We start from the raw sequence: 13,573 nt of genomic DNA, 5'->3' as shown, positions 1-13,573 counted from the left end.
ATGGAGGGGCAGTGTCTAAGTTATCTCTTAACTGCTTCTGTATTCTATCGATTTATGGCATACCAGCGAATGAATCTAGAGATACGATGGATCACATAAATACCTCAACAACCAGACTATACTAGTTACTGCGTACATCCAACTCAACCCAAAAAGCAAATCTTCTCAAAACATCAATATTAAGTAGATCAGCATCACCATGCATGCATCCATCCATTCATTCTCCGAAGTCCGAAACCATCTAAACCAAACTACTAAACTACTCCGTACGGCGTACGCAATCACATCACCGCCAAGTGTTCCCACCGAAGTATAGTATAGTTAGTATAGAAAGTGGATGATATGCAGGATGAAACATTACCGAGAAGGGAATGAAGATAACCGGGCTTGGCTCTGCAGACTAACATACTAAGTGTGTGTTTACTATGGAGTGTATGTGTGCTAACTGCTAACTATAATTGTCTATGTAAGAGGAAGTGTGCCGAGCCGACGGCGGGCTATGGACTTCCGGAGTGGAATGGCCTAGCATGCATATTGCAGATTATCCATAGTTATTCACCGGGGGCTGAGTCGGGATGGCTCATTATTTACATTGATACATAGTATCAGGGGCTATCATAAGTTGTAGGTCAGGAATCATAATTATAAGTAGAGGGTACTTGTGCGGTGGTAGTGAGGATAAAGCGGGAGTAGGTAGTGAGTACCTTACTACCTCTCTACTACTTACTTGGCTATCTACCTTGGGGGTGTCCAATCACGGAAAACAAGAATATCAATGGAACGACCAGACTATCGTCTTGGAAGTTCTTATATGATGACTTACTATTAAGTCACCATAATGAGCCAAGATAGCACTAAGTTTCAGTTCGGATATATGTGGTTGAGGTGCTGCAGTTACCATCTCTCATCCTACCTATTAATATTGGCTATCTAGATACCTTCAGATGAAAGCAGCGGCACATTCGGAGTTAAGAACCTCCAAATAGAACAGAAAGCCCGTACTGGCCAGAACCAAGTCCTCCATAGTTACTATAATTAATTACCCACAGCAAAGGAAGGAAAAAGGGAAGACAGCTTCTCCATAACTGGGAACTGGGTCCGTCCGAGCAGAGCAAATTTCAGCCTTATGGGTTCCGATGGAGCAGGGAAAAAGTTCTTGCGAAAGGGAGATGGTTCTGGCGAGGGAGAAAATTCAGCACCGACAAGAGAGCATCACATCCACCTCGCTAGGAGAGGATGGATCCGTGGACCATGTGGGGTCAACTGGACAGTGAGAGGGTATCATGTGGTCCTGCCAGAATCCAGATACTTTTGACAAAAGTTAGATAGTAGGCTATCCGTGTGGGTGTCTGTGATTGTGTGGCTTGGGTTGGAATTATTTTTATTTGGGACTGTCTCTTCCCAACCAATTATTATGCCATGCGGCGTATGAATGCCTGAGATGCGCGGAAGAAGATGCCTGAGGATGAAGTGGACAACATGTTGCTGATCGCTGGGCGGAAACCCTTGGCTGACCAGTGAAAAGCGCGGATGGGGGCAGCAGGTCTATCTACGATGAGAAAGAATAGTAACCAAGCAGTGAAAGGTGGATCACGGAACAAATAATTGAGTTTGGATTCCCAGCGATAATGCCGGGGGAAAGCCATTAATAATGGGAATTAGGTAGGCGATGAGAAGTGTGATTGTAACTACTCCGTAGCAGGAGGCACAGTGAACTGAATTGATTGCTCCCTCAACCCGCGGGGAACCGACCGAGAGAAAAAGAAGGAATTCCCAAAGCAGGAAATCCCACCAAAAAGGGCCTCGCCAGCCAATCGCGGCCGCCAACATTTTTCCATCCCGGGCACCCCTCCTCTAGTCCACCATCTCTCTCTTCTCTCGCTCACCGGCCCCGTCTTTTCCTTCCCTATTATCTGTCCCCCCTTCTCCTCTTCCTCTTCTCTTCTCTTTCTCCATTCTCTCTTCCATCTTCATCAATCCCTTCTCTTCTGTCTTTCCAGTCGGTTCAGTAGAGATCAATTATCCGTCAAGATGGCCGCCAGCTCTTCCCTCGACCACCTGAGCAACCGCATGAAGTTGGAGTGGCACTCCAAGCTCAACACTGAGATGGTGCCCTCCAAGAACTTCCGCCGCACTTCCATCATTGGTACCATCGGTATGTCTCTGCCAGTTGTTGCCGTCGCGATTGCCATCGATTCAGTCGGACCTCACAACACCCCGCATTTTGACCTCATCCGAGCTAACCTCCAATCTTTCTCTAGGCCCCAAGACTAACTCTGTGGAGAAGATCAACTCTCTCCGCACTGGTACGAGCGATAAAACCCATAACCCTAGAAGTTCTCAATCAGCTGACTAGCTTTGCAGCCGGTCTGAACGTTGTTCGCATGAACTTCTCTCACGGTTCCTATGAGGTAAGAAGGGAACGCATCCGTTCATTGGCACATGACAAGGTGCTGACCCGCCCAGTACCACCAATCTGTTATCGACAACGCCCGTGAGGCCGCCAGGACCCAGGTCGGACGTCCTCTCGCCATTGCTCTTGATACCGTAAGTTCGCGTCCCTTGGTCGGTCGCGATCCTCTCAATTAACTCCTCCGTAGAAAGGTCCCGAGATCCGTACCGGAAACACCACCGACGATAAGGATATCCCTATCAAGCAGGGCCACGAGCTCAACATCACCACGGACGAGCAATATGCCACCGCCTCCGACGACAAGAACATGTAAGCCTCTTCCCCGCGCTCTTCCGTCCCTGCGAGTGGGTCGGGAGACCAGTCCAGGTGCCTCTATGCATGGATTCTCGCTAACAAGTCGGCCTGTTAGGTACCTCGACTACAAGAACATCACCAAGGTGATCTCTCCTGGCAAGCTCATCTATGTTGATGATGGTATTCTTTCCTTTGAGGTCCTGGAAGTCGTAGACGACAAGACCATCCGTGTCAGGTGCTTGAACAACGGCAACATCTCTTCCCGCAAGGGTGTTAACTTGCCCGGCACTGACGTTGACCTTCCCGCCCTTTCCGAGAAGGATATTGCCGATCTTAAGTTCGGTGTTAAGAATAAGGTCGATATGGTCTTCGCTTCTTTCATCCGCCGCGGTAGCGACATCCGCCACATCCGTGAGGTTCTGGGTGAGGAGGGCAAGGAGATCCAGATCATTGCCAAGATCGAGAACCAGCAGGGTGTCAACAACTTCGACGAGATCCTCGAGGAGACTGACGGTGTCATGGTTGCCCGTGGTGACCTTGGTATCGAGATCCCCGCCCCCAAGGTGTTCATCGCCCAGAAGATGATGATCGCCAAGTGTAACATCAAGGGTAAGCCCGTCATCTGTGCCACTCAGATGCTTGAGTCCATGACATACAACCCTCGTCCTACTCGTGCCGAGGTGTCTGATGTTGCCAACGCCGTCCTTGACGGTGCCGACTGTGTCATGCTGTCGGGAGAGACTGCCAAGGGTAACTACCCCAACGAGGCCGTCAAGATGATGTCCGAGACCTGCCTTCTTGCCGAGGTTGCCATCCCCCACTTCAACGTGTTCGATGAGCTCCGCAACCTTGCTCCTCGCCCCACCGACACTGTCGAGTCCATTGCCATGGCTGCCGTTAGCGCCAGTCTGGAACTCAACGCTGGTGCCATTGTCGTCTTGACTACCAGGTATGTCGCGATGCTCTCCAGTTGGGTAGGATAATTTGCTGACCGATATGCAGCGGTAAAACTGCTCGCTTCCTTTCCAAGTACCGTCCCGTCTGCCCCATTGTCATGGTTACCCGTAACCCCGCTGCCTCCCGGGTAGGTCGAGATATCATCGTGTTGTTCTGTCGAGTGTCGTGTGCTAACGTGTCGATTCCAGTACTCTCACCTGTACCGTGGTGTCTGGCCCTTCCTCTTCCCCGAGAAGAAGCCCGACTTCAACGTTAAGGTCTGGCAGGAGGATGTTGACCGCCGTCTCAAGTGGGGTATCAACCACGCTCTTAAGCTCGGCATCATCAACAAGGGTGACAACATCGTCTGTGTCCAGGGATGGCGCGGCGGTATGGGCCACACCAACACCGTCCGTGTGGTCCCTGCTGAGGAGAACCTTGGCCTGGCTGAGTAAATGCAAACGCAGTCTGGCATGCCACCGGTTGGTGGATGACACGGTAACGACAGCGATTGGATAGAAAGCGTCAAGGGTGTGTCTCTGGATATCGTAGACCGGTCTCGCCGCCATGCGACGACCCAGGTAGTCTACCCACGAGCAGACTGCTTGTGTCTTGACTGCGAGACTCGTTAGTCGGGGGCAGGACGAGGAGCACCAGGAGTGCACACTTGCGTCTACCACCACATTCACTTTGAACCCGAAATGCGCTGGGGGAAGACACACACCTTGGGAAACGTAATGTGTATGTATCTTGATTTGACGTTAGTTAGCCAGCCATGTTTGGTGGACTTCGCTGCGATCAAAAAGCTAGAATTTAATAAGTTGTTCATCAAGTTTCAAACGATAGAGCACTGCAGTATGAATGGTTAGCTAGGGATGCATTCCGGATCAGTTAATGATCCTTCATTCGGAGCAAAGTAGTAAATATTCGTCGATAAGAAATCGCGTGAATGAAGCCATACTCCGTGAATGGTATGTCCGAAGACATGAAACGGACGTAGTTCGTCAACAATCAACGAAGAAAGTAGCAGAAGCAAAAGAAGCCCGGGCTTGAGTAGATCAAAAGAGAAAATGAGAGAGAGGGAGAAAGAGAGAGACACAACCCCTCGAAATGCGCCCTCGAATCGAGAGCCCTTTTTCTCGTGCGGGGGAACGGAACAAGAACCCCCCAACCGAGGCAGTCAATCATTCACAAGTCTTCAATATCAGCGCATAGCCAGCTAATAACTAGCAATTTGGTAATTCAATAAGTTAGTGAATTATTTAGCTCGTGACTTTCAATTCCGTAGCGCAGCGCGGAGCATAAGGTAGGTTAGTTTAATCCCGCATTGTAACCCCCCCATAACCATGGAGGTTAACAGAAGAGCAAGAGCGATGATGGTTAACAACTAGCGCACACACACACGCGCGCGCACACAAAGGAGGGGAGCAAGAATAAGAAAAGAAAGGAAAAGAAAGGAGGAGCAAGACGAAAAAGAAAGTTGACGCGACGGTGTGGGAAAATCAGATTGCCCAAAACTGAACGTGCTCGAGAACTAAAACCGCGGAGCAGCAAATCAGATTCCCGAGTGGTAACCCGAACATCCCGAATTCAGCCGATGGTGTGACTGTGTCGCGGGGTTCTTCCGGAAAAAGGATTACTACTACGTTTTAACTATGGAGTATTTTCGGGTATTCTTTTGATTCTAGTTTCTCTGTTTAATTCTAGGTGGAAAGAATTATGATGGTAATTAGGTACCTATTCTGTTATCGTAACGGTCATTATGGCTGGTTGTGTGGTAGGTATTATGGTTGGTCCTACTTAGTAGTAGTCTAATGATGGTAAAGGTGGTGGTCTCGTACACTCATTAGAATGAAGGAATGCTTGTGGAACGAGAGGGAAACAGCAAATGCAAAATGAAAGTCACCGCTCAAAGACCGTACACAAAAGTTGGATGGATGGACACGCCAAGTGCAAATGTATCATCAATGAAGGAACTGGGAATTTTTGGTACATCATGTCGTGTTCGTCAAGTCATATCCGTCATGAGAGGTCTAAATCAGTACAGAAAGGTCAGCGGAGGAACTGACTCGCTCAGCTTGTCACCTCCTCAAGAGCATCAGCGTCCGCGGTGGAATAACTCTGGCTCGGGTAGTGTTCCACTGGGGCGTATCTGTAGAGCTGAGAATTTTGGAATTGGTGCCAGCAGCTTATGGTTGCGTCAGCAATTGATGTCGGGATTGGGAAAAGGTCCTGAAAGAACATACCTTGGGGCCTGGAGCACGTATCGCGCCATCGCCTCCCTAAATCGACTCTTGTACTCCTTTGGACTGGTAACTGTAGGTCGATTCTTGCCGCCGCCAGCGAACCCACGATCTTTGATCCAGGATTCAAGTTTCTTGTCCCAGGTGTATGTGCGGATGCAATCAATCACGCCGACCACTAGCTCCGAACGGCTTTCGTCAATAGCTATCATGAGCGAGTAGTCCATCACGTTTTGGCGTCCTAGGAACAAAGTGTCATTCCAGACGCTTTGGCTCAGAAGCTTCTTGGAGTGCTCCCGCGCAAATAACGGTGTTTCGTAGATGAAGTCAACCATGTTCTCATCTAGCAGGACCTCGTTGCGTTCTCCCGTGCTCTGGACTTTGCGGTTTCTCATTGAGCCCTTCAGATCGAAAATCCGGGTAGGAACACGATCATAGAACAAGTTCTCCATCAACAGGAGAAACCAATTGAACTCTGTCCCGGTAGCAGGGTTCTTGATGATCACTTGATAGAAACCGAACATTTTTGCAATCGCAGATGGCAGCTCGTGGAACAGTGCCTCGGACATAATCTGGAAATACGCTGGGGCGAATTTCAAGAATGCCTGTGTTTCAATGGGCGAAAGCGATTTGAGGATGAAGCGATCATCGAGAGTCTTCAGGAATAGGGATTTGGTCTTTCCTCCTTTAGAGTCCCATTTGGCGCATCGAGAAAGCGATTCAACAATCCGCTCTGCGACGCCGCATTTCTTCCGTAAGGCATCAAACTGCTCGGCATAGAATACCTTGCACAGCATTTTGGCCTGACCTTCCTGGAATTGATACTTCAGATGCGTACCGGTCGACCTCAAGAGTGCATGTTCGACTCGGGCCTCGTCCAAAGCATCGTTACCATCCTCATATGGGTTCTTCTCGTCAGGTTCCTCGTAGCGCCTTTGAATGGCCTCTAGTTTCTCCTTGTAGTCGCTGGAATCCAAAGCGAACGCGATCAAGGAGCTGGGTTCGTCCTCTCGCACGATTATATCGCAATCTGCAAAAACATGATCCGACATGGTGAGTGGGTAATCCAGAGGTGCCCAGCCGCTGGCAGAGCGCTCCGACCAGAAATTGGTTAGCAGCTTCAACAGCGTACTCCTTTCATGCTTGGGGAACTCTTTCAGGTCCATCGACTCGTCCTCAGGTGACATCTTCATCTCCTCGTTCGAGTCTGTTCTTTGCAGGTCATCTCGATCTTCGTCGCTGTGTCCCTCGTCGCCTTCGACCTCGGACAAGATATGTTCGTCCTCTGGACTGGCACTCTCCTTTTCCTCCCTGGAAGCAGGTTCCTGTGAGACATCCTCCTGTCTGCTCTCTTCCTCAGAATCCCGTCTCGGCATTTCTTCGCTGTTCCTGCTTGACTGGTCCGGAGGAATGCGTGATGCTGGGGGGCTGAAATCTTCCCCTTCGCCTGAAGGTTCTCGTTCTTCAACCGCCTCCCTGACATTCTTGTATACCTCGACAATCGGTTTCGAGGAAGCTATTGGGATTGCGCGAGAATGAGTACCTTTAGCAGCTCGTCGCGCTCTTTCTCGCTGCCGTTCCTTCTCAAACTCACGGCTCAACTGTTCGAAGTGCTTAGCCAGGTTCGACACGCGAGAGGAGTTCTTTCGGGTCGGGATGGAACGAGGTATGAGAGATGTGCCTGGCGTCATTCTTCCACTTCGGAGCGCCAGATTGAACCGTTCCGAGAGCTTCTTGTTGTCCGAAGACCTGAACTTGGAGTCCAGCGGAGGGCTTGGAGCTCCATCCGAGGGCGTCAATCTGCCAAAAGCAATTTTCATGCCCTTTAATGGCGTTGTATCATTGCCTAAGTCTCTTTGGAAATGAGCAGGTTGCGTTTGAGCACGGAATAATGGTGGAGAAGTAGACTTTCCACTGCGTCGCAAAGTAGCTTCGGAAAGCCGTGGGATAGCTGATGGGAGGCGACTCGGAGTTGCAATTCTTTCAATCTCATCGCTCTTCTTCCTCTGACGAACAGTTGACTCCTCAGGAGGGGGTTCCGACGGATTCACATCAGACTCAGTAGGGGTAGCCTTTGGCTCCGGGGCCTCTGAGGGTTCCGGAGGCTCCTGATTTTCTATTGCATTCGTGGTAGGCGGTGCTAGTACCGGATGCTCAGAGTGATTCAGAGATGTTGCTAGATCCAGATGCTGCACTTCTTTTTCGGCCGCAATGTCGGCCTGCGGAGGTGAGAACTGCGAGCTTCCTGAACTGGAAGAAAGAGTGGCAGAGCCAATATCGTCAGACTTGGTGGCGTCGCTTCCCTGGGTTCCTGCAATGCTCTTCTTCCCTGAATGCTCTTCGACAACAGATACCAGGACGTCCTGGGCCTTCTCCGGGGAAAGGGTCATACGGCGCGATAGTCGCATTCGTTCCGGCATCTCGACAATTTCATTGTCGGCTTCATTTGGCGTGGTAGGAGGTTCTTCCGGAATCACTTCTTTGTCCAGGAAGATCTTCCTCAGCTGCAGCGTGGCCAATCGTTTGATATCCTTTTCCGAGGGGAAGAAATTCTTCTCAAATTCAGCAAAAGCAGCATCCCATTCGACGACCTTCTCCTGAACAGAGCGGATCACTTCATTGAGAGGGATTACTTCCCAATAGCGCGAGTTGGTGTATTTGTCCTGTAGCTGTTTGATCAAAAGGATATGGTCCTCGTTGGCCTTCTTACTCAGGTGCTCTATCTGCGTCTTGCAATCTTCTGCTTGCTTAGGGATAACAGACTCAACACTGATCCCTTTCAGTCGTGCTTTAACTGAAACCATGAACCTAGTAATGCGATGTTCCATTCGCTGATACACCTCGTTTCTGAGCTTTAAGTCATTGTCCACTTTCCAAGTAACCCGGGTTCTGGGAACAATAATCTCAAGCAAATTGATGCTGTCGTAGTGGATCCGTATAGCGACGTCCTTGAAGCCAAAAAAGCGAAGGTGGTCACGCTGTAAATCATGAGGACAAACGCCCGCTCGAGCATGTAGGTTCTTGCTCCAGAACGAGAGTTCCAAGTACTTGCCAAATGAATATTTCCAAGTACTTTCCGACATCGGAAAGACCTGGGTCTCGTTACCACAGATCTTGCAACAACTCCACATCAAGATTGTATCCTGGAGGCCCCGCAGTTTCGAGGGATAGGGCTGGGTGAAAACGCTTATCTGGGCTTCACCGTGCACATACTGACGGTGGTGCTCAAACATTCGCTTCTCGCAACCATTCGCTGTACATACTGCATTGGCATGTAGACATATGTCCTCAACATACTGTCCTAGAGTACAGTCCGGCTCGAATATTGGGTCTCCACCATGCTCGTTATAGTACTCAAGGGCAAGCAGATCTGGGCCGGAGCAGGGAATTGACGTCGTAGTGCAGACAAGACTAAAGAGCACAACGATGTTCTGGTGCGCGTACGGATCAAAAAGTCCGACGCTTCCGGCGACATAAGCTTCCCATTGACGCTTCTGGGTTTGATAATGATGAAGAGCTCTATCATATTCGGCATCATGGGCTGCGCGGAGAACTTCTTTGACCTTGGGCGGAGCACCCTCAGGTGACTCATGAACCATTTCAGGGGTTATCAGTATGAATTTCTGAGACTTGGCCTTCTCATCTGCTGACTGCTCGAGGTTAAGGTCTTTGTCGCGGAGCCGCTTAAGATAAGCTAACTTTCTCTCCATTTCTCGGGCACGCATGAGCAGGTAGGGTGGCTCAAACTTGACGAACGGCGACGCAGACAGAACCTTCGTTTCATGGTCCCGAACAATATCTTCGTAATAGGTTGGCCTCGGAACGTCGTCGGGCACTTCGCTAGCAGCCTCAAGGTCTGCTGCTGTGGATTTGGCGGAGGAATCGCTCGTCCCCTCGTTAGAGGCATGCCCTTCGTCAGTCTTCTTTTCCGTCTCTGCATCAGTCAAGGCCGGCATCTGCGCAAATTCATCTCTCATCAGGCAGGTCTCCAGTTTGAGGTTATAGACAACGTAGGTCATGAATTCAGTGATTCTTTTGACCTTTGCAAGCACCTCGCTATCACCACCGCGCAGAACAATCGTGCAACCCAATTCTTTACGGCAGCCAGAGAGGTACATGTATGTCTTCTTCCGGCCGTTGTATACATATGTCTTGACATCAAAGCTGCCGCAGTCGCTATGCACCGGGGTGGTTACCAATTTGTCCATAGATGTGATGATCCTTGTCTGGGTGCATCGAGACACAGCTTCAAGTACTGACGACTTGACGTTGTATGCGGTTGCGATATTGGCCTTTTCCAACAGCTCCAAGGCCAAGCCGGAGACATTCTTCTCAACGAGAAGCAAGTTGGGTCGCAAAGCAGCTATTCTGCTCACCAGATTCGCAAGGAATTCACGCTCCTGCCGGATGACAGGTTCCAGGCTCATAAAGTGCTGCTGATGTCGTGCATATTCGAGGGGAAAAGCAATTATCAAGATTTTGGGTTGCGGTATGCTCCTCGACATACTTTTGAGGGCAAGGTTTTTCGTGAATACTAATCCTGAAACATAGGAAGTATCTCCTGGCCGACCACCCAGGATCTTCTTTAGCTTTATATAGTGACGAATATCCATATCATCACCCCCCTGCACGTCCGGTACGACCTCATCCGCTGCCTTAAGAAGTATCGGCAGAAGGGCCGTTTCCCATTTGGAGACATTTGGCACGGACGAGTCCTTCAAGAGCTGCCGTAGCAGCTTGCGAACATGCTGCAGACTAGCTTTATTCAGCTCGACCGGAGGTGCACCCGCTCCTCTCATAGATGAACTTCTGGTCATCTTGAAACCGCTTGGTGGAACCCCGGGGGGCAGGACGTGAACGGCAGCTGGCTGTTCAAGTGCGTTAAACATGCTATCTTTCGATGCCCTCGGAGAGTGGCGCTGGTGGATACTACTTGCAACACTAAGATTGCGCCGGCGGGAAGGGCGAGGCAAATTTACTGCTCTCGAGCTGCTAACACTACCATCATCTGGTTCGCGGCCAAACGAGTTCAGGCCCGCGACACTCCGATCTCCAAACGCGGACCGGCCTTTCTTCATGGCTGCAAGCAGTCCACTAAATGTAGTACGCTCACTCTCTCCACCACTCTTGGACAAGGAACCTTCTGATACAGCAGACATTAGGTTAGGCTGTTCCTCGCCACTAGACGCGTCATCCGAGAGGTACTGTGCCAGGTCAGGATCGATGATATTATCTTTATGAAATGCAGGCAGCCGGGACTCATGCAAGGCATCATCTGCCTGGCGCCGCTGGAAAGGTGCTCGGTCATCGTGATGGGGCTTGAAGCTTCGGATGTATTGCTGACGGGAATGGTGACGCTTGTGGCCCATCGAATGAGGTCGCCCACTCAATGACGACTTTAGAGACCTGGAGGACGTCGGCCGGGCTAATGGTCTATCTGGGCTAATCTCAAGCACGGCCGATCGGCGGTTGTGGCCTTCTCCTGCACGCCGTGTTGCGGGAATGGCCATCGTAGGTGTCTTCATTACATGTTCAATAGACTGAGACACCACCGATGAGGTATCATCCTCTTCAGAAGGGATACGCGGATAGAATCCCGCTCCGAACTCGGATATCCGAGGATTTATCGGTATGGGACTTTGTTCGCTGTCAGAGAACTCGGAAGAATCGTCGTCATGACCATTTATCATAGCCTCGCAAGGCTTGCACACACGTATGGTTCCGGTTTGGCTAAACCGGTCACCCGGGATTAATAGTGTGCATTTAGAGTCGAAGATCTGCCCACACGTCCGACAGTGGTGTTTTCGTCGAAATGTAGAGAAGGGCTCGCCGCAATGGAAGCAATCTTTGGCGTTTTCATCTCTCATCCAAAACTCCTTGCTCAGTAGCTTGCTTCGGAGCTGGGACATGACGCCGTCGCCACTCGCATGTGGGCGCCAGCCCCTTCCATCTGTGCCGGAAACGCGGTCCACAGACGTGTTCAATGGGGCCAGAGCTTGTGGGCCAGATACTGATTCCGCTGTGGAGGTTTGAGATGCCGCATATCCCGGCAACCGGCTCGCGCTCGATATGGACTGCCTTTCCCCAGTTTTATGCTTGACTAAAGGCTTCGGTAATTCCTTTCGTTGAGCCTCTTCATCGGGCATTGGCATGGGCGTGGCGACTCCAGAAGGAACTTGCTTTTCAATGAATGGGGCCACCTCATTGGTGTTGTACTGAGTGACACTGTTTGTCCTAGAACCAGAGGCTGTGTTGATTCTGTCCAAGTTGAATGATGCGCCTGAATTCGATCGTAGCCGCTCAGGGGGGAAAGGTATGCCGTCTTGGGTTCCATCGATCGAACGTTTAGCCTTCCGGAGCGGGCCAGGCAGGGCAGCCTCTATCTCATGAGTCCCTTGCGAATCCGACCGTCTGAAACTTTCAGGCACCTGGCTGACCATCGTGGACGTTCTGCTAATATCCTGACTTCCTGGAGTTTCGTTCGCGGAACTCGACTTAACCTGTAATACCGGGGAATTCGAAAGCCGTTGGCTCCAACCCGATGAGGACAAAGATGCAGTATGAGGGCCATCCTCCCTGTCCGTTCCAGCGGACTCCACAGTTTGCAGGCTGTTAGAGGAAAGATTGATCGAGTTCGTACTTGAGGCATGAGTAGCATTCACATGAAGTTCAGTTACCATCGGGTCAACGGCTGTTGAGCTACCTGTGGCTTTGGGTAAAGGTGCCACCGGGGATTTCAGCGCAGGTGATATTAACGGCTTCGAGGATGAACTTGTTGATTTTGGGGGATGTTTTGCGCTCTTTCCCGGTCCAGGAAGACTATCCTGGAAGGAGTGCTGGCTCCCAGGAGCTGGTGAGTGCAGCCTTGATCCCTGTGACGAGCCTGCATGGTGCTGATGGGACTCCAAAGGCTCATGGGCAGGCTTTATGGACGAGCGCTCTGACGGAGGACTTTTTATACCAGAATCGTCCGCAGTATTCTTGTCTGATGTTTTCCCAACCCCGCTCACAATGCCACCCACCGAAGTCCTAAAGCGACTGTATAGCCCGCTCAGCCCACCTTGCAGCTCGCCCGATATGGTCTTCTCGTCTGTTGCAGATGATGGGGCAGGAGGGCTCGTAAATTCGTTGAAAACTGTTAACGCGTCCGACTGATAGGCTGCGGTATGTATTTGATCGAGGGCTGCGTGTAGACTTTCACGTTCCGCCTGGGTTGATACGGAAGCTCGAGAACCGCGGCGACCGAGAGGAAGGAAGACAGATGAGGCGGAGGGGCTCGATGTCCCTTGGGACTGTTGGGAAGCCATACAGGCTTCGTCGTACCCAGAGACGGGACACGAAAAAGCAGATATCCCCGCGGAATCTTATCGAACGTTAATCAGACGGCTTTAGCAAGGCAAGGGGTGGCAAGCATTTGCGGTATCTTGCTGCGGAGAAGCTTCCGTTGCTCAGTGATCGGAGTCTGTGCGGTGAGTATCCATGCATGGGGAGTTGGACTCCACATTCTCTGGGAGGGAGCTCGGATAAAAGAAAATTAGATCAGTCGAAGACACCGGAGGGGCAGGCAAAGGCAGCCTTTGTCTCCGATGAGAGAAGAGGAGCAAAGCGGGGGAGAATGGATGCTGAATGAGACAGCCTGCACTGTCTACTGTCTAGACCTCATCGAATGCCAGCAGCAGGCATTCGG

The 13,573-nt window shown here is 50.8% G+C and overlaps 2 protein-coding genes across 2 annotated transcripts; one reads left to right on the top strand and one right to left on the bottom strand.

Annotated features, from left to right (window-relative positions):
- Positions 1-2,031: 2,031 nt before the first annotated feature.
- Positions 2,032-4,098, top strand: ASPBRDRAFT_29814 (pyruvate kinase CDC19; the record flags this gene model as incomplete). The annotated part of the gene is made up of 8 exons (XM_067622708.1): positions 2,032-2,155; positions 2,262-2,306; positions 2,365-2,411; positions 2,467-2,547; positions 2,601-2,722; positions 2,823-3,656; positions 3,710-3,791; positions 3,853-4,098. 8 exons carry the CDS (start codon positions 2,032-2,034, stop codon positions 4,096-4,098), a joined length of 1,581 nt encoding a protein of 526 aa, XP_067480168.1.
- A 1,618-nt stretch (positions 4,099-5,716) lies between these two features.
- ASPBRDRAFT_195561 (1-phosphatidylinositol-3-phosphate 5-kinase FAB1) lies at positions 5,717-13,193 on the bottom strand (the record flags this gene model as incomplete). The annotated part of the gene is made up of 2 exons (XM_067620880.1): positions 5,717-5,831; positions 5,890-13,193. 2 exons carry the CDS (start codon positions 13,191-13,193, stop codon positions 5,717-5,719), a joined length of 7,419 nt encoding a protein of 2,472 aa, XP_067480167.1.
- Positions 13,194-13,573: the final 380 nt, after the last annotated feature.

This window comes from Aspergillus brasiliensis, assembly GCF_001889945.1.
Source record: "Aspergillus brasiliensis CBS 101740 unplaced genomic scaffold ASPBRscaffold_5, whole genome shotgun sequence".
NCBI classification, from domain to species: Eukaryota; Fungi; Ascomycota; class Eurotiomycetes; order Eurotiales; family Aspergillaceae; genus Aspergillus; species Aspergillus brasiliensis.
This window is presented reverse-complemented; position numbering and strand designations above follow the sequence as displayed.